Source organism: Corvus kubaryi, unplaced genomic scaffold (assembly GCF_017639235.1).
Source record: "Corvus kubaryi isolate FWS band 111438036 unplaced genomic scaffold, C.kubaryi_AGA036_p1.0 37393, whole genome shotgun sequence".
Classification (NCBI taxonomy): domain Eukaryota; kingdom Metazoa; phylum Chordata; class Aves; order Passeriformes; family Corvidae; genus Corvus; species Corvus kubaryi.
The window spans coordinates 293,333-315,717 of NW_024581132.1; the positions used below are offsets into that span (position 1 = coordinate 293,333).

A 22,385-nucleotide genomic window follows, 5' to 3' on the forward strand; every position below is an offset into this window, starting at 1 on the left:
CACCGGTTCTGCTGGGTTGCTGCTTGCATTACACCCTGCTGCAGCAGGGAAGAAACAGTCGGCTCTTTTGGCCCTCTGCTGAGGCCAGTGCAGCTGCAGACAGGTGTCCTGGCAGACACAAGCCATGGGATAGATTCTTCTGGCTTGGGAAGTCAGGCCAGTGATGGACACACTGGAGCATTCCTGTATTCTGTATGATATTTATGGAAGTAGTAAGATCTCTTTCTTCTTATGTTTTCAAGTTGATGTATTTGCAGGTTGTGTCCCTCTGGTCATTGCTGTGAACAGTAAAAACATGTTTTCTGTCATTTCTGTGCAGTGTACTCATGGAGCAAGTCTCTTCTCTGGCAGCTATGAAGAGAGATGTTTCTTTGGCAGCTACAAGTAGCCAAACTGATAGGGACAAATAAAATAACCTTGTAGTCAAAGGGAAATAGTAGAACATCTGTTTTATCATTAATATTCTTGGGAGCTGGGGCTGTGTTCGTGCTCAGTTTAGTATTACCCTGTGTCTCATGCAGTAAAACATGGTCCAGTGAGATTAGTTTAGCCTATGAAATAATACAATTTAGGGCATAGGGGATGCTCTCACTTGTGGCGAGATGTAAATGCCACTGCCGAGATAAACGAGTGAGTTGGTTGCAGCACTGCCCAGGTGTGGGACGTGAAGGCACCGGGAAGGTGCTTTTGAGGGAGGCATCCTTGTGCTGACAGGTCAGATCTGAAACACAGGAGCTGATGTGGGTGCGGGCAGGCAGGTGGAGGTGTTTCTGCCTCCATCTGGACCCCCACCTTGGGGCTGGGGCAGCTTAGCGTGGCACAGCTGCGGGGCATGTGGTGCACAGAGAGCCTGCAGGGCTGGGCTCTGGGCTCTGGCCCTCGTGTGAAGGGTCCTTAGGCCCTGGGAGAGGAGTTCCCTACATGAGCTGGGCCGTTTTGCCTGGATTACTCAAAGGCTTAGTGGATCACAGAGCAGACAAATGGTTCCTATTCCAAGCAGGGGGGCAGAGGGAATGGGGAGGAGAGGAGCACATCTCAGTCCTGCTCAGAGCAATGTTTGTGTGTTTTGTATTAAACCATCCTGAGATAAAACACACAGCTGCTCTGCTGCATCCCAGCTCTGCCTCCCTTATTGCCAGGAGGGCTTTAGCCCTTAGGCTGGAGAGTCCCGTTGTGCTCACACAGAACAGACCCTCCTTCCTCTGTTCCTGCTCAGCTCTGACTGTGCCCTTTGAAGCGGCGCTAGCTCGGGAGGAGAATGAGCAGGGCCCTGCCCTGCAGCTCTGCAGTGCCCGGCGGGAGGGGTGGGTCAGGTCTGAGCTGCCTTTGCCTGGGGCAGGAGGATGGGGCTGGGTTCAGGAGCGGTTTCTGTGCTGCTGCTGATGCTCTGCAGAAGGAGCAGCGGTTCCTACGCGCTGCTGTCACGGCAGCTGCTCGGACGGATGGCTGCCTGCCGCTTGCGGAGCTCCCAGCAGTGAGCAGGGATGGAGCTGGCTCTGGGTTGGGCATTGTGCCACATGCAGCTGCCTTCAGAGCGGTGCCCAGCTCTCCCCGCCACCAGGGACAGGTACGGCTGCAGGGCCATCCGTATTCTCTGGAGATCGGGCTTTGGCAGAAGGAAGCGGCAGCACCGGTGACCTCCACGAGGCACAAGGGCTTGTTTTCTATAACTTGGCCTTTCCACGGTTTGTGGGGGTTTTCTGCATGATGTATTGAATTTGATTCTGTCTGCTCCCCCCCACATCAGTCCTTTGAATGAGCAAAATTAGGGAGAGAGGGGAAAACAAAATAAAAATGGTGATTTATTTATTTATTTACCCCTAGAGGCTTTTCAATCAAAATAATTTCAGATTATGGGGTCAGGATGAATATCATACTTCTGTGTTAAGTACTTGCCTACTTTGTGGGATGTTTTGTACAGATTCTTCACTAAATTATCTTAGCTGCTGTTGCTAGGTAACATTGTTTGCTTCATAGCATCAGAGAAATAAGAGGGTCAAAGAGAGCAATTCCATGTTATTATCATCTGAGTTATACTAATAAGGTTTTCATTGTATGTCTTAGAAATCTTTCCCTTTTTTTTTCCCCCTCTTAGGGAACGTCATTGTCTACGGGAATACAATTGACATTTACACCACGGTAGAAACCCTCTTATCCCTTGGGATTGATGGCTCCCGCATCCATCTCGTGCAGGCTCCGCTCAGCTCTGCCGGTCCCTGCCTGGGTGACGCCGCCCTGGAGCGCACGGTGGGGGAGGCCCTGGCAGGGGCGGGTGTGGCCGTGCACCCGGACAGCGTCCTGGCGCAGTGGGGCCAGGGTGACCACGGCCTCATCGCCTGGGCTGCCTTCACCACTGCCACAAACCCGCTCCAACTGCAGTGCTCAGTAAGTACATGCTTCCTGTGCCTTCCCTTCAGGCTGGTTTTTTAACGCAAAAGCTGTCAAATGTGGATGGTCCCTCACAGATTTGTCTATTTCCTCATTGTCTCTAGGAGATTGAACATTCACTTGTTAGTCTCAAGGATTGTTTTTTTAAAAATCCAAATAAACCTATTGTTAATGCCCTGACTGATTTGGATTAAGATGTATTTAAGTCACCTGACACACAAGTAATTGTTCACTGCTGATTGACAAATACTCTTAATTCATTTTCAAAGTAATTCCAGAAATCCTTTTCTTATTTAAATGTGCAGTTACTCCTGTCTATAGTTATGTGTGTTTGATTGTCATAGGAGAAGCCAAAAACACTGGGATAGTATGTAACTTAATGAAAACATATTTTAAGCAGGTTCCTTTCCCTCTACATCAGTGATTGCAGTTTTTTTCTCTTCCAGTACCAATGTCTTACGGAAGCTGTAGGCATGTTCACAGGTGTGGCTCCGCTCTGAGACTGGGGACAGGTTCTAGCCTTTCCTGAGGGTCAGGATAGTTTTGTTTTCCTTTATTGGACTAATCCACAGGAGTGAGTGCTTCTGACAGAGCCACTTCAAAACCTGCATGTATATGGAGCTGCCGGCCCCTCGGCACTCCCTGCTCCGTGTGCTCTCCTCTGTGCAGCTGGTGGGTTTAGCTGTGGAGGGGACGAGCCCTGTGCCTCTCCCAGAGAGCTCCCCAGGTGTCGGGGTCCCTGCTGGCCCCCCTGCTCCACAGCCCTTGTCTTTTTAACACGGGGAGAGCTAAGCCCTTTGTGGTGGGGGTGAAGACCTCACACAGCACTTCTATCCATAGTGGTCTCTTGTCTTCAGTCTGCATATCAGTAGTGACATTCCTCCCACTCTCTCCTTGTATGCAGCTTTTCAAGTTCTCTCCTCTTTCCTTGAAATCTCTCTATTTTTATCCTTCCACAAAGATCTCAGTATGGTTCTTGTTTTCACAACTTGGCATCCACTGACCAGCTCCCCTTCCGCCCCCCTCTTTTCCCCACCACCTTGCCTGCGTGGCCTACACTGTTCCTTCAGACCCCCTTGCCTTGGGGTTTATTTCTCCTCCCCATTTGTGCCCTGTGCTCGTCCTTCCTCTCTCCGTGGTCCTTCCCTTTCACAGCCTCTAAGATGAAAGACCTGAAATTACTTGTGTTGTCAAGGGCTTTGTATTCTCCAAAACCAGTTCAGCTGCTGTGCAGGGCTCCTGTATCTGCCTCCAACTGCCTGGGAGGCTGGACTCGGAGCGGGCTCTGGAGAGCAGCTCCACCGGGAAAGCAGCTGCACTGACCAGAGACCAGGCTCTGCAGGAATCAGCTCTGCAGCAGCTCTGGGCCTTTTGGGATTTCAGCCAGTATCAACTGTTGATTGGCAGTTCTTGGGGACATAATTTGTTGAGTCCTGCAGGATAAAAACAACAGGAGAAAATCTCTTCTTTCCCTAAAGCAGCAGCCTCCCTCCCTCCTCCCTCCCTCCTGCCTGGGCTGACAGATGGCTCCTGCCTGGAGGTTGCAGCCCTCCCCTCCAGTGACACTGTCCTGCCTGTCAGCCAGCAGAATGTGGGGCTGTGTGGTCCTCTTGCCCTCATGGGCAGAGCTTCCTTGATTTTTGGCTCTCTGAGATGGTCAGAATTCCCTTAGCTGTGCACAGTTCATCACTTGGTTTATCTATGAACAAACCCAGGGGCTCTGGCTCCTCCACTGCTGCATCTCTGCTTATGCCAGTGTTGTTAAAATTTCCAGCTCCCTTTGCTTCCCTCTCCTGTGCCTTTTCTTTCAGCTGCCTCATCTAGCCAGTTGAGTATCTGACACTTGCCCTTAGTCCCCAGGACAGCTCTTTGGGGATACAACTGGGTAACACCTTTACCCTGGTCACAGCTGTGTCCTGAGCTGGTGCTAAGGGTAGGACAGATTACAGATGCTGCTTTGTCCTGGCACAGTTGTGTCTTGGGCTGTTCAGGATGAAGGCAGCAAGGGAAGATGTGCTCGTCTGAGACCCTTCCACCCTTTCCTAAGCCTGTAAAGGAATATTTCTTGCTGGAGGGGCAGCAATTTGTTGTCTAATGGCTTTAAAAGCTGAGGGCACAGATGGTGGGAAAAGCTCTGTGTGAGGGTGCTGGGGCTTCACAAACCCTTGGAGCGATGAGACAGTCTTCATCTGTGCCCTTTGCGGACTGTGGTCTTGTTCAAAACATCTCTCAGCCTTGTCATTCTTACTCCTTTCACTGCTCGGTGTCCAGTGGGTGCTCTTGTTTCACACTCGTTCGGGGGCTGTGTTCTGCCAGCTCTCAGTTTATCCTCTGCTGGAGAAAGCTTCGAGGACGCTGCTCATGGTTGCTGCTTCTCCCACGTCTGCTGTCTCCTCCCAGCACCGCCTGCTTTGCAGTGCGGGTCGTGCTGCCCCAGCTTCTGCGTGGGGAGAGGAGCTCTGCTTCCTTGTGGCCCAGGAGAGGGACTGTGCCCATGCCATGAGAAGACAAAAGGAGAGAATTATCACTAACTTTTTTCTTTGAGACTTAGGGCAGGAATTTATGGACTTAGGGTCCTTGGCCTCTGCAGCTTCCACTGACTGAAATTCTGCTGCTATAGCTGGAATGAGGATGACATTTCCTCTGAACAAGTTTATTTCTGATCTTTCCATTTCATTGACTGTCCCTGTGCTGGTTAGCCAAAGTAACTCAGTTTGTTGGTAAACAGGCTCAACAGTTGGGAAAACACTCGTAATACACAATTATCCTGCTAAATTCCAAATACATTGTGCTTTTCTGTTCCTTGGGATTCCAGGTTGGCTTGAGCATTTGGAAGAAAACAAAGTTCACAAAGGCTTCAGGTCTATGTTGCATGCTTGTACTAACACAGAAAATATGCACAGCCACCCAGGCTGTTGGATGTAGCAAGTATTGGAGTTTTTAAACTATCTAATAACCAGAAGCAGATGAGTCTAGTTTAGTAATTTTCCTTTCTACTGTCTTAGTTTTAACTTTGGTAGCTGTAAATGTTGGATCAGAAGGATCTGTCTGCTGTGCCAGTGTTGCTAAAATCATACTGTATTTCATATTCTTCTTTTTTAAAAAACCCTTCAGAATAAAGTCTGGGTTTGGATTTATGAAATCAGCCACTAAGTAGTATACAATAATCTTCACTTATTTACATCTCTTTTTAGGCATTTTTTAGCTTTGCCTACAGGACAGTGGATTATGAAACCTTTAAGGCCATCAATGATGCTTGCCTTGTTTTTGATGGAAGACTTGTGATTGATGCCAAATTCCACACCAATGATGTCAGCATCAGGGCTGCAGGTCCTCTGACAAAATTCTCCAGGAGATACTATAGGGATGAACTGACACACAGCAACTTCAACTCCAAGGAGATTGGCTTTGAGCTTGCTGCATCCATGCTGAGTCTCTTTGATCCAACCCCTCAGGCCAGTGCCAAGCCACCAGAAGGCTCAGACAGACTCATCCCCATATACAGAAGGTGTAAAGTTCAAGGTATGTCCAGCTGGATTTCTGTCGCATTGCCATCCCCTCTGAGGTGTTTTTGCTCTTCTCTAGTGCAGGCAGGTCCATCTCACCTCAGGTGCTATTTCATGGCCGTACAGCCCTCAAAGCTCCTTATGTAGTGGAAAAAAGATGATGGCAGAAGGAGGACAAAAAAAGACATTGTTTTCTTCATTGTTAATGACTCAATAAATCTCATATTTTCATTTATGGCAGGTGGTGTTCTTCCTGGAGGTTACAACTACTTGCACGTTTCCAAGCCAGCAATCCCCATGCCCTTGGATGTAGAACATGACCCGTGTGATCACGTAAGTTAAATAATGGAGCTTTTCTTGTTTCATCCCCCGGTTTGTTTGAAAAGATGTTCCTGTTTAGGGTAGCTGGGCCTGGGGTCACCAGCTACAACTGGAGAACCAGGAGCAGTCACAGAACTAGCAGGAAGTATTGTGGAAGAGATGTTCTGTGCTGCTAGAAAATAGCAAGTCCTGCAGCCGTTTGAGTTGTCTCGGAACAGGGCACAGGGAAGCACTCCCCATGCTGGGCTACATGGGAGATTGTCCCAGGATACAAATGTGGAGTGCTTCTCTTACTGGAGAGCCTGACTTGAGGCAAGAAAAGGACTAGATTAATGTTTTAAGCCAGAGAGGACTCTCCACCTAGGCAAGATCCTCTTTCACACAGATTGTACCTTTTTCCTTGGGAATTTCTGCACCATTTTTGCAGTTGATTTAAAGAGCAGCTTTTAAAAAGCTGCTTCAGTGTTGATTTTAAAACCTGGACAGCAATGAAACAAATGGGCTTTTTAAAAAGCAAATGGTTTAGGGAGAGGAATCAAAGAACGGCTCACCTTGTTTTTCAGATCCAGGATGAGCCATCCAAATCAGCATGTATAGTGGAAAGCAGAAAGGACTATCAGAGAGAGGAATTGGTTTTGTTACTCCAAATTGTTAGAATATGATTAGAATTCTTTTGCTGCCACTCTGATTACCTGCTGATTACCTGAAAAGGGACTATCTTTTTAAAGCCACTCCAGAAACTCCATGTAAATCCTAAAAGAATTTTCTAAGAAAGAAGTAAGAGAAGCTAGTGAAAGGTAGTAGCTTAGATGTGAAAATACTAAAGGTTCCTGTAGCCTAGCAACAGGTTGTAGGAATGTATAAAACTGTAACAGGAATACAGCTTGAAAAAATAGCTTCAAGCTTTCTGATCATCCCACTGCAATGTGAGGTTTGAAGCAAATTTTTACATTTTTGTCTAAGTGGTTGATTTAAGTAGCTGAATCGAAGTGCTACAGTTTGAGCATGAACATCCAGTATTGGTGTTTATTGACAGTAAACATGATATGCCATGTGTGTGCTCTGTGTCATAAACGAGGCTGAAGAGATTTCAACTGAGTTACCCAAACAGAGCTATCCAATGTTGCTTGGGGCATCCCTCCTGACTCCAGCTGCTGCTCCGGGGGGCCACAGGTCCCTGTGGATCTGGTGTCCCGCTGCCAGTGCAGCTGGAGGGCCCAGGTCCCCCAGCTGTCTGCAGTGGCGCTTGGCTGGTGCTGCACAGTGGGGTGGGCAGTAACCAAACTAAACCACACAGAAAATCTGTGTCCGAGCCACAGCAACGTGCCCGATGACCCTCTGTGCCAGGAGCGGTTTCTTGATTTTAGAAGAAGGGTTGTGGGCATTAAGCAGTGGGAACTATGGGCTGGGAACCCCTCGCTGACCCTGTACGTGTGCCGGGTCAGGTGTTCCTTCACCTCCACAGCTCTCCTGGTGTTTCCTCTTCCAGGGGATGGAGATTGTAACCGGTGAGGCAGGACACGGGAATTACTTCCGGATGCACTTCAACAGATACAATATGGTGGATAGCATCACCTGCTTTTCCAAGGAGCCCTTCGCTGTCTCCAACTACCTCTGCTTGTACGGACAGCACGAGCGCCTGCTGAATGACCTGCATTACCGCTGGAGGGCCGGGCAGCTCACAGACCTCTACAGGTGAGACAAGCTCTACGTTGTGCACAAAATCTACATTCTGCCAGACTTCTAGTTATATCTTACTATGGTTTGTCTTTTGGCTGTTTTCCCTTGGAACAAGAGGTAGAAAAACAGATTTAAAAATATTTCCCAGTATTTAGCAAAATTGTTGGTAAAAATGCAAGTCCTGAAGACCTTCCTGGAAAGAGCTGCGTGTCTGAGATTTACTTAGAGAAGGAGCAATGGTTTACTTGGCTATCTTTCACCTGAAAGAGCATTTCAGTGTCTTTATCACTTTTGTTTAGAATATTCAGTAGGTTAATCATTAAGCTGAACCTGAACAACCCTTTATTACTGAAGACTCATGTTCAAAAGTCGCTTTTAGAAGTATTTTTGTTGTTTTGAATCAAATTTTTAAGCCAAAGGTTTCTAGGGAGATTTTAAATAACTCATGGTGATAGTCATGCTCAACGTCTTGGCTATTTTCATCTGGTGATAAATCCTGAAGGGGTGAGAGAGACTGAAGGGCCTGGTTAGTTCTAGTCATGTGCCATCTCCTCTGAGAGAATGTTTCATTGCTTTTGATTTTCATTTGAAGAAATCCCTCACGAATGGTGCTTTGAAACATAAACTGTCACAGATGGAGTAGTGAAGTACTGACTTACATCCGCTGGGTAGAGACAGAAAGCCAGGCTCAGGAACAAATGATCAGTTTTTATTGTGATACAAAGCTGATAGTGGTGCCTGAAACATTTCCAGGTTTGATTTTGTTATGTTTATAAGTGATCGGAAGAAAGGCACAAATGGTAGCAAAATTTTCAGGTTCAATGTTGTTGTTTAGGTAACAGTTTGTGAAAGCGTGCTGTAAAGGGTGTGCAGTGCTCCATAAGATGCTTGTGAATTATTGCTGCTACAGGGCTTGATTTTGATTTATAGCAAATGTTGGGTTTGTTTTATGAGAGAGGAATGGGACACAGCAGACGTGAAGCTCACCGAGCAGCACACTGTCAGTACGCGTTAAGGAGAAACTGAAGGAGGGTGACACAAGTGCATGAGAGATGGGCGAAGACAGCAGGTGATTTTCTTTCCTTGTCACGGCTCATGCTGATCAGACACTGGAGCACTGGAGGAACTCAATATGCAGGTTGTGGCAAGGTACCAGCAGTCCTTTTTGTGGCATTACGGTGTGCACACACATTGTGAGCTCATCTGTTCTGTGAAGCACACCAAGGCTGTGGCTCTTTGCCTGGGTGTGGTTAGCGTCACTTGTTGGATGTACCAGTAGCAACATCTGGAAGAATAAATCATCCTGCTTTGGGATTTCAGCCTGCAGCAACAGGTAGCAGTATTTTCTTGACCTTGACCAAAGGATCACTGGTGTGCTGCACAGAGGGATACCACGTATCAGGGCCTCATCACATCCCTTCAGCTCTCCTTAATTAGTGATGACGAACTAGTTTTGGACTTGTCTTTTACAGCCTTTAGACAGTGATGTTGTTTGGGACCTTTTGCCTCATTATTTTATCTCACCTCTCATTAGCCTGTGGCAGAATTCCTGAATTACAGTTGCCAGGTTTTTCTTATCTGGTTATTTTATTGCCTCCAGTTGTTTTCAGTCTTCTTTATACCTTATCTTTAGATAGGTTTGTTCCTTCTCTTCTTGCTCTTTGGTCATATGAATGAAATCCCATATGTTGCTCTGCAGCAGTGAACATATGTTGCTCTTTAATCCTCACTCGTGTGTTTCTTGTGGCCCTTTCACACACACACACGCGCACACACACACACACATGCATTCCCATTCATCCCAGCTTGGAGTTCCTGTTCCACATGTCCATCCTGGGAGGAGGGAGCATTGTCCAGCAGGTGTAACAGGTAAACTGCCTGGCATTCCCACGGAGCAGTCCTGGCACACAGCAAGCTGGCACAGGAATTTGCTGCTTTCAGGAGGACATGGAGCAACAGAGGAAGGCTGGCAGTATAATGTACTCTCATAATATATCACATCTACAGTACATCTACATCCCCACAGTACAGTGTCACATAAAATGTGTGTACATGTGTGTGCAGTGTGCAACAGACAGTGTTAAAACCAAGCCGTGAGAAGACTGACTGTTAGAAAACCATTACACTGAAAAATGGTTTAGCATCTCTTGTTGAGTTGTCTTGAGACTTTTATTTAGAGAAAAAGTGGTGCCTGGTTGGCTTTTGGTAGAGAATAGGAAAATGCATTCACTGACTTCTATGTGTGTGATAAAACAACAACTGTTTTGAGCCTTGTTCATGTGGTCTGTAAGGATCCCGCATGAACGCCAACCTGAGGTTAGGACTGAATTGCTCTCTTTAGCTTTCAAAACCTTCCTTTTTAAACTAATGCACGTTACACTTGCATTCACATCTTCTGGCAAGATGTGAAGCACCCCTAGTGAAAAGAAAATACAGACTGTGAAAGTGTGGTTTGTTAGTTAAGCTTGTAAACTTGTTGGTTTGAAACATCCGTTCCCCTCCCTCTCTTCTTTACGCCTCTCTTTTGGGAAGAGCCTTCCTAGGAGGCAAGAAAGTGCAGTGTTTTAATCTTTTGGTCTGCATTTAGATTTCCCAGCATGGCATCTCGCTCCAGGAATGGACACAGTGGAACAGCTGTCACCTGGGAGCTAATTTATTTCTGTGTAGCATGCAAATTATCTTTTAAATAATTAGAGACTGCACCTAGCAGTGAATTTCCTCACTGATTTGTGTTCAGTGTAAGAGCTGAAAGTTAACCCCATGGTACCGGATTTCCTGGCCAGAATGTGCCAGTGCTATTCTCAAATTAGCATTAACAACAGGCCCCCAAGATCAGCAAACCTGACAAAGTCACCCCTCCCGGTCGTGTGCCTGGAGCCACGGCTAATGGGAATAATGAGAGAAGTAGCATTTCCTTTTGTCTGGAGGAAAGTTCCGTTGATTTGGGTATGAGTTCAGCGGCGTTAAAAGCTGCAGGACTTGACCCACAGCCAGAGGAAGGATTGGTCACTGCTCTGCCTCCTGCCCTCAGTACCTGGGCTCTTGGCGGAGGTAAAGCAGTGGGCACACATTGCCCTCTCTTCCAGTTGCCTTGTGCCATGCAGTGGGTGTCCTCCTTCCACCTGGGCCTGCAGCCAGTCCATTCCTGAGCAGAGGGGCCTGACAAAGCAGTTCTTCTGTGCCAGGGCAGGAAAAAATGGAGGAGCCAAAGACTCATCACCTGTGAGTTGAATGGCATTACTCACTAGACTGGGAATCCTCTTCAGGAAGGAGTTTCTGCAGTTTTTATTCATTTCCCATCAGGCTGCATCTCAAAAAGTCAACTAGAATCTGAGTCCCCAAGAGCAAGGCTCTTTCTCATGGGGCATCTTCTCCTGAAGGAAAAAGAAAGGAAATTCCAGTGGTGTGACCTGAAGGATACCACACTGTATGCCATGCTCCTGCCCTCCCTCGCTTGCTGAAAGGCCTTCAGATTATTTTCATCATTATTGCCCTAGCAGCAGATAAAAGAAGAGGGGTGGCAAGAGAGGTCTGAAGCATTTTTTTCTTTTCTTTTTAAGTTTATAGACTTACTGGTCATCAGTCTTCCACACTGCTTCACAGAGGAGGAATGCAACCATCCAGTGACCCCCTTTTGTGTTCTCCTGAGCTGTAGGCAGCTGCAAGGCAGTTGCCAAGTTATGGAACGTGTCCACAGAGCGGTGGAATCTCCCTCTGCTGCATCTTAAGTACAAAACAGATAATTAGAGGGGTCTCCTGATACTTGGCAACCAAATGGATGCTCACTGTCATCATGCCTTTAATATGAGATAGAAGTGCTTTGTGTAAGCTTCATTTGGCATTAATGAAAATCAAATCTAACGTAAACGCATAAAAATCTGACCCACTAGTTTCTAAAATACTTAAGGAGCTTCTTTCGCAAATGAGGCATGAGCGGCTTTTACTTGGGTTTTTTTAGTTGTGTATTAATGAACTCGTTGTCAGCCAGGACCTGCAGAAGATGCTGGCTGTGTCTCAGCATGTGGCACTAAGTGACGGTGAGGTGAGGCAGCACCCGGCGCAGGACAGCGAGGGTGGCACAGGGGAAGGGCACAGGGTCAGGCCTGGGAAGGAGTGCACAAAGGCAGTGCATGTTTTAATGAGTGATGAGCAGAGAAACCTCACAGGCACAGTCATGCAGACAGAGCTCAAAATCACTTCGTTACTTTTTGTTTCAGTAGCTTGGTTTCCAGCATTTTAAGGACTTGTCAAACTGGACAATTTGCTTCCTCTGCACAGGGGTCTTGGGCACCATGAGGAGGGAGAAGCCCCCAGCAGGTATGACCAGGGCTCTTTGGCAAGATGGAGTTGGGAGGGTGGGTTATGTGACAGTACTTGAGCATGGGCCAAAAAGCGCAGGGGATTTAGCTGAGTCGTAGTCACAAAGGAATGTTTTTCCCCGTGCTAGAATGCAGGTAGGATTCAGTTTTCACTGAGGAAGGGAACAAGCGATCTATGCATGGATCTGCAGAGATCCATGCCAGGTGGTTCTTGGCAGGCCTGCATGCTGCCTGGCCACGGTGGGTGTTGCTGTCCAAGGGGTAGGCTCCCTGAAGAAAATATCACAAGGGTGGCACAGCTTCAACTGCACCAGGTACTGACAGGCCATAGAACATGAGGCTGCCAAACATGCAGCAGGAATGTGCGAAGGGAGTCAGGCTCCCTTTCCCTGAGAGGCTTTGGAAAACCCACCCAGAAGCTACATGGATAACAGCACTGGATGTTTCCTTGGCTGCTCTTCTTCAAACCCTGTTTTTTGTTTTCACATTGCATTTTTATATTGGCTGTACAAGCTAAATGCTCAAAAGTATTTTGAGCTGTATGAACAGCATTCACTTATTTTGAAGTAACCATTTAGGTTTTTTCACTGAAGTGCAATTCCCACATCTGGTGCTGTTAACATTAGGCTGAAGGTGCTCTATTAAGCAGTGTCATTCAGTGAGACTGTTAAGCAGAAACACCACACTGGACTGTTTACTGACTCAGCGCTAATAAACCTCACAATATAACAAATACATTAAGGAAAAGAAGAACATTCGATGTTTTCAGCATTATTGTTACAAGGTAGAGAGAACTTCATTACTTACAGGCTGAATAATCAGTGATTATTTAAACATGAAATGCGTGCTACATAGAAAAGCTGGATTTAACCCAGGCTTTCCGAAATGTAGTTGTTTGTTAAGAGGAGCACTAGAATACCCTGCTGCTGTCTGGAATCTGCTGGATCCCAGACCATTAGCAAGCTGGGATTACATTTAAGGGATTCCAACCTTAGGCTTTTGTTCATCGGGCAGACGGTGAGACGTTTTTCTGCAGGGTTAAAAAAGACCAGAAAGGAACTGTAGCAGGTAGTGAGCGTGACTGAGAGGGACTAGTGCTGCTCTGTACGTTCTGCAGCCTAATTAGAGGGAAATGTGTGTGCTTTTCATGAAGAGGGAGAAAGGGTAAGGAAAGAGGAACACGTTGAAGGGATATCAAAGCACTAACGGCTTTCTCGCTCCTGGAATTAACCGCTAACCCTGCGGTGCACTGGTACAGCTGCACTTACGGAGCAAATCGATACAAATGGCTGGAGATTTCTAGATATTAATGTAGTTTTAAAGGAGCAGCTAACTTGCCAATGAAGAGCCACGTTACTAAGAAACCCCACGTTCAAATTAGTGAGTAAAAGCTCGTCGGCTGAAGCCTACCATGTTAATTTGTAGCCGAACCTTGCTGATTCATATTAGTAATTATGCAAACCATTATGAATGATTGAACTCTGAATCCATAAACAATTGCAGAAAAGCAATCATACCCCTACACACAGCCTGTTTGATGATTTTGTGCCTCAGGTTTAATTTCCTTTAATTGTTTTCCATGATACATTATGTGTGAAATAGTACTATGTGAAACAATGTAGTTAGCCTGATTTCAGGGTCAGCCACGAAGTGGTCATAAAGAGAGCACAGACAGCAGTGCTTTGGTGTCAGATTTAAAGAGCACAGAGTTTAGAAAGTTTAGAGGGCAGTTCAGTGAGGGTCAGTACACCATAACTGCTGTGATCTTATATTCTAAGATGTCTAAACTTTCCAAATGCCAGTGCTGAAAAAATGGAGAGTCCCTCCTGAGGACACTTAGGAGAACAGGAAAGGACTGCATTATCTCAGTACCAGGATCTGCTTTCTGAAGGTGCCTCTGGGTACAGCGCTGTAGCATTTCCAGGATATTAAAACTGCAGCAAACAGAGCTGATTTATCAGTCATGATGGATCACTGGCATTTGCGAAGGGAGGATGCTGGCAGGTGGTGCAGTGTCACCCCCAGACGTCAGCAGGTCCCTGCAGCAGCCCCGGGGGGGTTGGGTCTGGGCTGGGGGGAGCAGTATCACCCTCAACGAGGTCTGGATTCAGTGGCCATTTTTCCAGAACAAGAATTGTAAGAGCAGTTGTCCTGTGCTCTGGTTTGCCATTGCAGCTATGTTTAAAAGGGGATTGTAAGCCATGGGTTTTAAACCAGTCATCTTCCAAAGACAAGACATTGCAGGTTCCGTGAGAAGAGGTAAAAAAATACAGGCTTCCTCTGCAGGATTTCCTTCTCAAAAGGAAAAAAATAAATGTCAGCTTGTGAATTCGTGAGCACTGCCGTTACTTTGTGAATCTGTTCAGTGGATTCCCTCACAGATTTGTTGTCCATAAGGCTGCTGATTTCACTAATGACCGGGTCAGAGCAGTAACAGAGTCCTGGATCACTGAATGTAACAGGAGATACTCAAATGCCTAGACAAGCAGGTGTTCAGGGAGCAGAACTGCAGAGCAAGGAAGTAAAGGCCCTTCTTGCTACAAACAGGCTGTTGGTTCGCATTTGCTTGACTGTTCAGCAGTTGTAGGTGAATGTGAAGAAACTGCAGGCCAGGGAATATGTCATGTCCTTTGTGCAGAAGAACAATGCTCTCAGGTGATGCTCATGGGGATTTTACACAAATTGGTCTTGCTTTTTACCTATGTAAACAAGCTGTCTTTTGAAATTATTGGTCAGATGAATGCAGGAAATGCTCGGTGGTTTTATTTATGTTGTCTTTAAATTAACACACTGTGATTCCTGGTCCAGCTATCCAAGGTATATCAGGAAATATTTTGTATCTTTTGCTGGTATTATCATATCTTTGTAATTAGGAGTCTTAAAGACATGCATATATTGTTCTCAAAACAACATGCTTTGAATTTTCCTGGCAAGATGGAATGTTCCATCTTGTGTGCTTGTGTTGGAGAGAAGACTTTTTTTCATCTGCAGGCTGTGGTTGGGGAGGTATTGTCAGGATGGCCTGAAAATTAGAATTGCTTTGCATCCCATCCCTGCGCAGTACTTTACTCTCACCACTCCTGAGAAGTGGAAGTCCCTGCTCTGTGTAGGCACTCCTGGCATAATTGTGTTCCACTTGAGCCCATGTCAACTGAATGGCTTCAATCTCCTCTGTGCTTGTTCTCCTGGGGTGATTCCTGGGATTTGCAAGCAGCAGCCTTTCTCTGCCTGACTGGGCTCTCAGCAGAAGCTCCCCAGCACTGGGGGGCTTTGGCCATCATGTGCCAAAGGCACCACTGAGAGACTCAGCTTCCGTAATCCACCAGAGCCATCCACACGTGCCAGGGAATGACTTTGTATGTCCTGAGGTCTGAGGATTTGAGAAGGGATGGAGTATGTTCCAGATGTAGCTGATACAGCCTGGAGAATTTTGCATTTCAAGCATTACATTTCTTCTTAGAAAAGAAACTTCAGCCTAGGAAAGTGAACACCTGTCTTGAAAATTCCCCATGTTGTAAAAAGCTCGGGAAGCTACAGAGAAGAAAGGAGACTCTCCACTCCTTACAGATTACCAGGAGATTAAGTTGATCAGTGACTCTGCTTGTATTGTGTACTAAAAGCCACGGTGCTGCTCTGTGTGTGCGCACAGTGCTGGTGCTGAGGGCACAGCCGTCACCAGAGGGCCACTGGGCTTAATGGCACGGAGGGCAGGGCACTGGTGACTCGTGGATGGCATTGAGAAGAAACAAACAGGATTTCAAGAGATCTGTGTTCAAGATTGCTTAGAGACATTTATTGAGAGCTGCAGATTCAACCCACATCACAGGCTGTCGGAGTTTCTGAACTTCCCTGGAGTGTATGTGTGTTGGTGGAAGAACGGGGTAGGTAGGAGGGATGCGAGGAGTGGAATTTGGGTTTGTTGTTTCCATGCAAGTTCTGAGTAGCATAAGAACACCCACAGACACATCATCCTCCAAACCTGTAGTCACTGACGCACCCGTCTGCAGAGGGATTTTTTGAAGGCACCGTCACGAGGTGCCACCTGCCCTTTGAGCAGTGGAAAACCCCCTCCTCATCCCAGTGTCCTTGCAGCGAGATGGCACCGGAGCAGCTCCGGTCAGGATCGATCCCTGGGACTGGACCCGGGGCCAGAGCACAGGGGATTTGGCACGTGCAAATCCCCCTGCAGGTAGGGGATGTACCACAGATCTGAAATTACTCATCTCTTTTTTTAAAGCTTGTATCTTGCTTTTTGTTTTGTCCTTACACAAAACAGCGGTGTTGTTCTGAAGGTTTTTCATTCAGTTTTTAAGATTTTTCTGCACCTTGCTGCCAGTGCTGCACCCTGTGCCACCAGACCTGACTCAGATGGCAGGTCAGTGTCAGGTCCTCGCTGCCAGGACATAGAACCGTCTTCCACAGGGGCAGAGGCTTCTTCTCCAACCGTGGTGTGTTCCTGCAAATGAAATGGAGAGTAACTCTAGGCAGCTCTCAGATGGACAGCCATGTGCACACTCTGTTTTTGCTTGCTAGCAGGGCCCAGCTCTGTCCATTTTATTTATATCTCTTGCAAAGGGAAGGATTCTGTGCCTTTTGTGCAGGACACCACTGAATATTTCATTCCTCTTTGCCTCTCATCTAATGTAGGCTACACCTCACAAAGGAGGCAGAACAGACTTGAAATACTGTTTGTCAATGAAAGATGAGACCAGGTCCTTAGCAACGAAAAGGATGTTGCTCATTGTCTTCTGCAGGAGCCGATTCCATCCCACCCGTCACAAATGCCTTCCCGCGATCGCTGCCAGTGGCATAAAGGCTTCCAGCAGGGATCCCCGCTAGCAAGTGACCAAGTTTGCGCACCCGTTATGCTCCTGGCAAACACTGTCATCTTGTACATATTTAGCCTGATCACTCTGGCAGGTTATGAAAGACTAAATGGTGCAAACACATGTGGCAGATGCCGTTCTCGTGATAGCAGAGGAGCCGCTGAGCCCCTGTTGGGAGCGTGCCAGCTCCATCTCGTACACTGAAGAGCTTTATACTTTGAAGCCTTCCACGGCTTGCCCTGAGGGACTGCTGCTGAAGTGGTAATAAAATTCAAAATGAGCCTCAGAAAGTCAACTTGTTGGTTTCAAATGGGGTTTTTCATTATTAAGCTTCCCTTTAGCAGCCATATGTAGAGATGCTCTGTGAAAAACACCGTCTGCCCCCTGAGAAAGGTGATTCGAACTGAAAAGATAAATAGATGGAAGCACAGAGCCGGCAAAGAAGGTGAATTGTTTGTGTGAGGTGAATCTCCAAATGGCTCTTGGTGTTCTTCAGGTGAAGGGAAGTAGAGGAAGCCTGGGAGTAAATGTTGGTTACTGGGAGCTCCTTCTGGCAGCCTATCTAGAAAATATGGACAAGACATTCTCTGTTCCCCAAAAACGGGCATTTTATTTGCATTAAAGATTCCAAACTGGATTTGAGCTTCAAAACATTTCAGATTTTGAGCTCCAAATCTGTGGATATTGACGGGAAGAGTTAAAATTGTAGTTATAGATGGAGCTGGCACCCCTGAAACATTTACAAACAGCATTTAATGTAACACCTCAGTGAGGCAGGTGAACCTGTTAACTGAGGTAAGGCAGTTGGAAGGTGTGCCTCAGTCGAGAGAGGAAATCATCTGCTCAGGGTTACAGTCAAAATTAAGATGCCAGCTTGAAGACAAAACATTTGGCCAGTGGAACGTGGCTTTTACCACGGCATATCAGTAAAACCAGAGTCTTTCATTACCTTAATGTATTCTTGTGTAACACCTCCCTTTCTCTCTTTGCTATTTATTGTCAACAGTGAGTTAAAGGTTTGTGGGTGGGGTTTTTCTTCTGAAATTGAAGGGGTTTTAAATATTATGGGATACTGTATTTTTCTGCAGCTCTCTGCACACATTTGGGGTGTGCAGTTACTGAAAAAAGGATCCTTAAAGCTGAGCTCATCCTTTCTAAACCAGCGTGTCTGAATGAGCAGGCAAGCATCAGTCCTGGTAACTCCTGGGCTGGGCAGCTCTTGCCATAGCAAGAATGTGGTGTTTGGAATAGTGTCCATAAATATTTTATACTGTGAAAATGTCTGTGGGAGAGAGCCCTGCTGTGCTGGGAGCCATGCAGATTCCGAGAGGTAGCCCCAGCCAGCCTGGCACACAGGGGAAAGGAGGCGCCAGGGCAGAGAGGGGCCAAGCACGTGGACGTCCAGCCAAGCTGTGCCGGGTGCACAGAGCATTTTAACGGGTGTGAGGGAGAGCTGCGGTGTCATTCAGAGCAGGAGGGGGAAATCCTGCCCTTGGACACAGAGGAAGTAAAATCTGCAGTGAGGAAACTGCACGTTAGTTCTCTGTAGACAGGTATCTCAGAATTGCTACATTTGTGTAGCATGTTTAAGTTGCCTTGTGCAGGTGTTCACTTACAGGCCGCACAGCTGAACCAGGCGAGAAGGTTCATGTGCTCCTGAGGGCAGTGCCAGGGTCCTGCTGCCATTCCCAAAGCACGAGTGTTGGTGGCAACCAAGCAAAATGCCCCCCTCTCCCAGCTTCCTGGGTGACCCTGCTGGCATCTGCTCGGTCATTATGAGGATGAGCATGGGGCACCTCCTGACCACAGCAAGCATTTACAAGAATTACACTCCGAGCAATTCGCCCAAGCTGAAAAAATTACCTTTCATTATAAAGAGAAGTAAATCGCAGCTTTGTAATCTGGCTGCCCCCGGTGATATTTACAGCTGTGAGGCTCTACAGGGAGCCATGTCCTCTCCATCCTTTTCCTCCTTTTTCATGGAAGAATGCTGTTGTGAATGCTGTCACTGAAAGAAAAAGTTACAAGAGCTTCCTCCTAGAATTGGTTCAATTCAGCTTCATCACACTAGTGCAAAGAACATATTGCAGCGCTGTGGTGGCCTGTTTTTCTGGCTTTTATTAATCCAGAAACCTTAATGATGAACAACATTTGTGTCATTGTCTACACAAATTTAATTTGTTTATGCAGCAGTTCAGTTAATCCTGCAATCTGCTTTTCTCAAATGAGGACAGATAATGGAGACACCGTTCTTTACAGGTCTTCAGGCTTTTAAATTCTGATAAAATCAGGATTCTTCACCAGGTCTTGCCACAGCTCTGAATTAAGCCACTTTAAATGTAATTACTGAAGCTGGCTGTACATCAGGAACATCCATTAAAAGAATTGATTGACCATGCTGTTACAAGGAGGCATTTTATGAACAAACGATCATGATGGGTCCAGAACTGTAATTTATAAAGGCGAAAAAGCAGGTAAATACTTTATTAGTGGTTAATGAGAGGTTCACAAGATAACTAAATTTCTTCTTTTTTACGCAGCTACTTCAGGGAACCTTGGTCCATGGCCATCTATCACGATCGGTTTATTGATCTGCAGAAGGAACTGCGCCAAACCCTGATGTCGGAACAGGTAAGAAAAACGACTGGCGAGTGCACTTTATTATTTAGGTAATTTGTTAGTGTTGTTCACTTTGGTTTCTTCTCCCATCTTTATCCTGAAGCTTTATGTTTCTGTTTACTTCTCTCTTCGGGGAAGCCTGAGCAGACTGTGTACCTCACAGGAGGGGTCACCATGTACAGCGTGTCGTTCAGTTTTCTTGTCTGGGCATATTCTCAAGTCTGCCAATAGAACTTGAACTTGCTTTGTTTTCCTTTGCTGCATTTTTGCCTTACAGCTGCAATTTAGTACAAGTACCCAGTGGGATCTGGAGCCTGGCTTGTCCGTGTATCCCCTTGCATTTAGTAGTGTTCCCTGGTAGCGACAGGTTACAGGCCATCCTACCCCTGTCTCAGCTGAGCCCGTGGGTTTTTCAACACCTACCCACAGGGAATGCCTTTTGTAATCCAAAGGGTGAATTGGCTTTTTCAGTGATAAGTGGATTTCCTGAGTAATGGTGAAATTGAAATGTTTGCTAATGCTGTTTACAGTTTTGGCCTTAGCACCATAGACAGAGGCATAAAGCCTCAGCAGCATGGAACTGCCTGCCCAAAATCCAAAGTCACTGTGCTCCATGGGGAGAACTAGTAACAGCAGGTGTCCAGCAGCCCCCAGCACTGCCTCCCGCACCCCCTGAGGAACTTCTGGCTGATCCCAAACAGAATATGTGGTCTGATCTTGGTGCTTCCGACTCACTACCCGGGACCAGCTCACCCTGCCCCTACTCACACTGCTTTTGCCTTTGTTTAACCCCCTGTGGTTCCAGACAATGGCACTGGGTTTTAAACGTGTGCTCACGGAGTTTTTAACTGTGCAGAAAACAAACAGAACTGAGTGTAAATGGAGGCAGGGTGGCATGAGGAGGGGAGGTTGTGGAGCCCATGGGCCACCCATCTCCAGGGCCCAATGCTGCCGCGTCCCAGCTGCAGCCACACGTGCTCAGCCCTGCCTCCTCCCCGAAGGGCTCAGAGCAATTTGCCTCCTGTTGTCCTGACCCAGAAAAGGCCTTGATGCGGTTTAATTTGGGTTCTCTTGGAAGACATCTATTAAAACTGTGCAAAATTAGGTTCTGTGCAGAATGGGGGGCCTGATGTGAAGTGTTTTTCTTGCCATCATTCAAACATTTTTCTCATGCTGTAAGTGTGAACAACTTCAGAGAAAGGGGAATTGGTGCCCTGCAAATTAAGGACTCACTTGCCTTACCCTGTCTTTGTGGCAGCAGTTCTGACACAGTCTCCCTGCATGGACTGGAAGCAGCTCTGTGAGTCAGGATTGTTCCTATGGACATAGGTGATGGTATCTGCATCTGAGTGAAAATTTGGCATTTTGGACTTCTATTTTTTTCCACGGTGATTTTTACTGTGTTTTACTAAATGTCACCATTTCTGTTTTCATTGGGTGTTCCTTCTGGGCACATTGCCAGATACAGAGTAGGTACCAGTGCTGCTCATGGAATATCTCTTAAATGCCTCAGGACTGGTTGTATTTCTATATGAAGTAAGAGACCTCCTGTCTTTGCCTCCTGTTGCTCATATTCTAGCTCGTTTCAGCATGCAGAAAAATTACTAGTGAAGTGTAAAAATGAGGGAAAGAGATGCTTAAGAACTGTGGGCATAAGTGTGCAGAAGTCAGATATTTCTGGTTAGTTTCCAGAGAAAGTGGAAATCAGTGTCATGCAATAGGGGTAATGTTTACAGAAATGTTTGTTAATCGAAGCAATGACTGCACATAAAAGCCAGTTTATGTTCTGGGGACAGGGGCCGTGCGTTTAGCCTGTGTTGAAATTGTCACCCGAGGCTGCCCTCGCAGCGCGGGCTCTGGCAGGGCCGCTGGCGCGGGGCGTGTTTACCCCTCGGGGATCACAGCCATGTGTTTGTGCCGGCGTGCGCAGCTCCGGCGATACAAACATGCAGATGGCAGGGCTGGGGTCTGCACCTCCATCAGCTGCTGGATGCTGCCGCACGCCGGGGGCACACGTGCCGTGCCAGACCTTCCGGAACAGCACTTGTTGTCCGTCAGGAATAATGGCCTGGTGCTCCGGCTGCAGCTGGGCCGTGCCGTCGGTTAAAAGCCGCAGTAAATATTGGGTATGGGCGGGGGGAGGGGGGGGAATTCCTCTGGCGAAACCCCTCTGACAGGCCGTGTCGGGACAGCCAGGGATTCCACACGGGTTTGTTCCACGCAATCCTTGCACCTGTGGCCGGTCATTTGTGAGGGAGAGGTGAACAAACAGTCGAGCACCACTGGCCCCAGGGTGCACTCGGTGCCACCAGTGTGAGCCCCACTCAGTTCCCCCTGTATCCCAGCCCCGACACGTTTTCAGGCCGTTTGTGGATGTCACTGCCATGCTCCGTGGCTCCAGAGTGTGCCCCGAGTCCTGTTCGTCTGTCTGACAGCTCTGTCCTGCAGGTGCCCGGGCAGCCCCCTGCCGCCGAGCAGCGCCCTGAGCAGAGACCCGGCCCGCCAGCGCTTCGGGAATCCATCCTGCGCTATCTGCGCCGCCACCGCGCCCACCTGCCCATGTTCGCCCCGACTGACATCTACAGACTGCCGCCGACTGCAGGTGAGAGAGACACGGTGAGGGGATGGGGGTCTCGGTGCGCAGCCACGGCAGTGAAGGGGGGGTCTCGGTGCGCAGCCCCGGCAGTGATGGGGGGGTCTCGGTGTGCAGCCCCGGCAGTGATGGG

General features: G+C 47.4%; 1 protein-coding gene across 9 annotated transcripts in view; it reads left to right on the forward strand.

The window, feature by feature from the left end:
• The window catches only part of CFAP61 (cilia and flagella associated protein 61), a 99,464-nt gene that overhangs the window by 60,099 nt on the left and 16,980 nt on the right, over positions 1-22,385 (forward strand). For 8 of the 9 annotated variants that reach the window (XR_006017836.1, XR_006017838.1, XR_006017837.1 and 5 more), the window contains exons 21-26: positions 2,096-2,385; positions 5,583-5,910; positions 6,136-6,227; positions 7,705-7,910; positions 19,581-19,671; positions 22,108-22,261. Coding sequence is in view for 2 of the 9 variants with exons in the window: in XM_042038914.1 (XP_041894848.1) it covers positions 2,096-2,385; positions 5,583-5,910; positions 6,136-6,227; positions 7,705-7,910; positions 19,581-19,671; positions 22,108-22,261 (1,161 nt within the window). In the remaining 7 variants the exon portion in view is untranslated. Of the gene's footprint in view, positions 1-2,095; positions 2,386-5,582; positions 5,911-6,135; positions 6,228-7,704; positions 7,911-19,580; positions 21,775-22,107; positions 22,262-22,385 lie in introns of those variants that run through there. The other variant, XR_006017842.1, reaches the window with a different exon arrangement.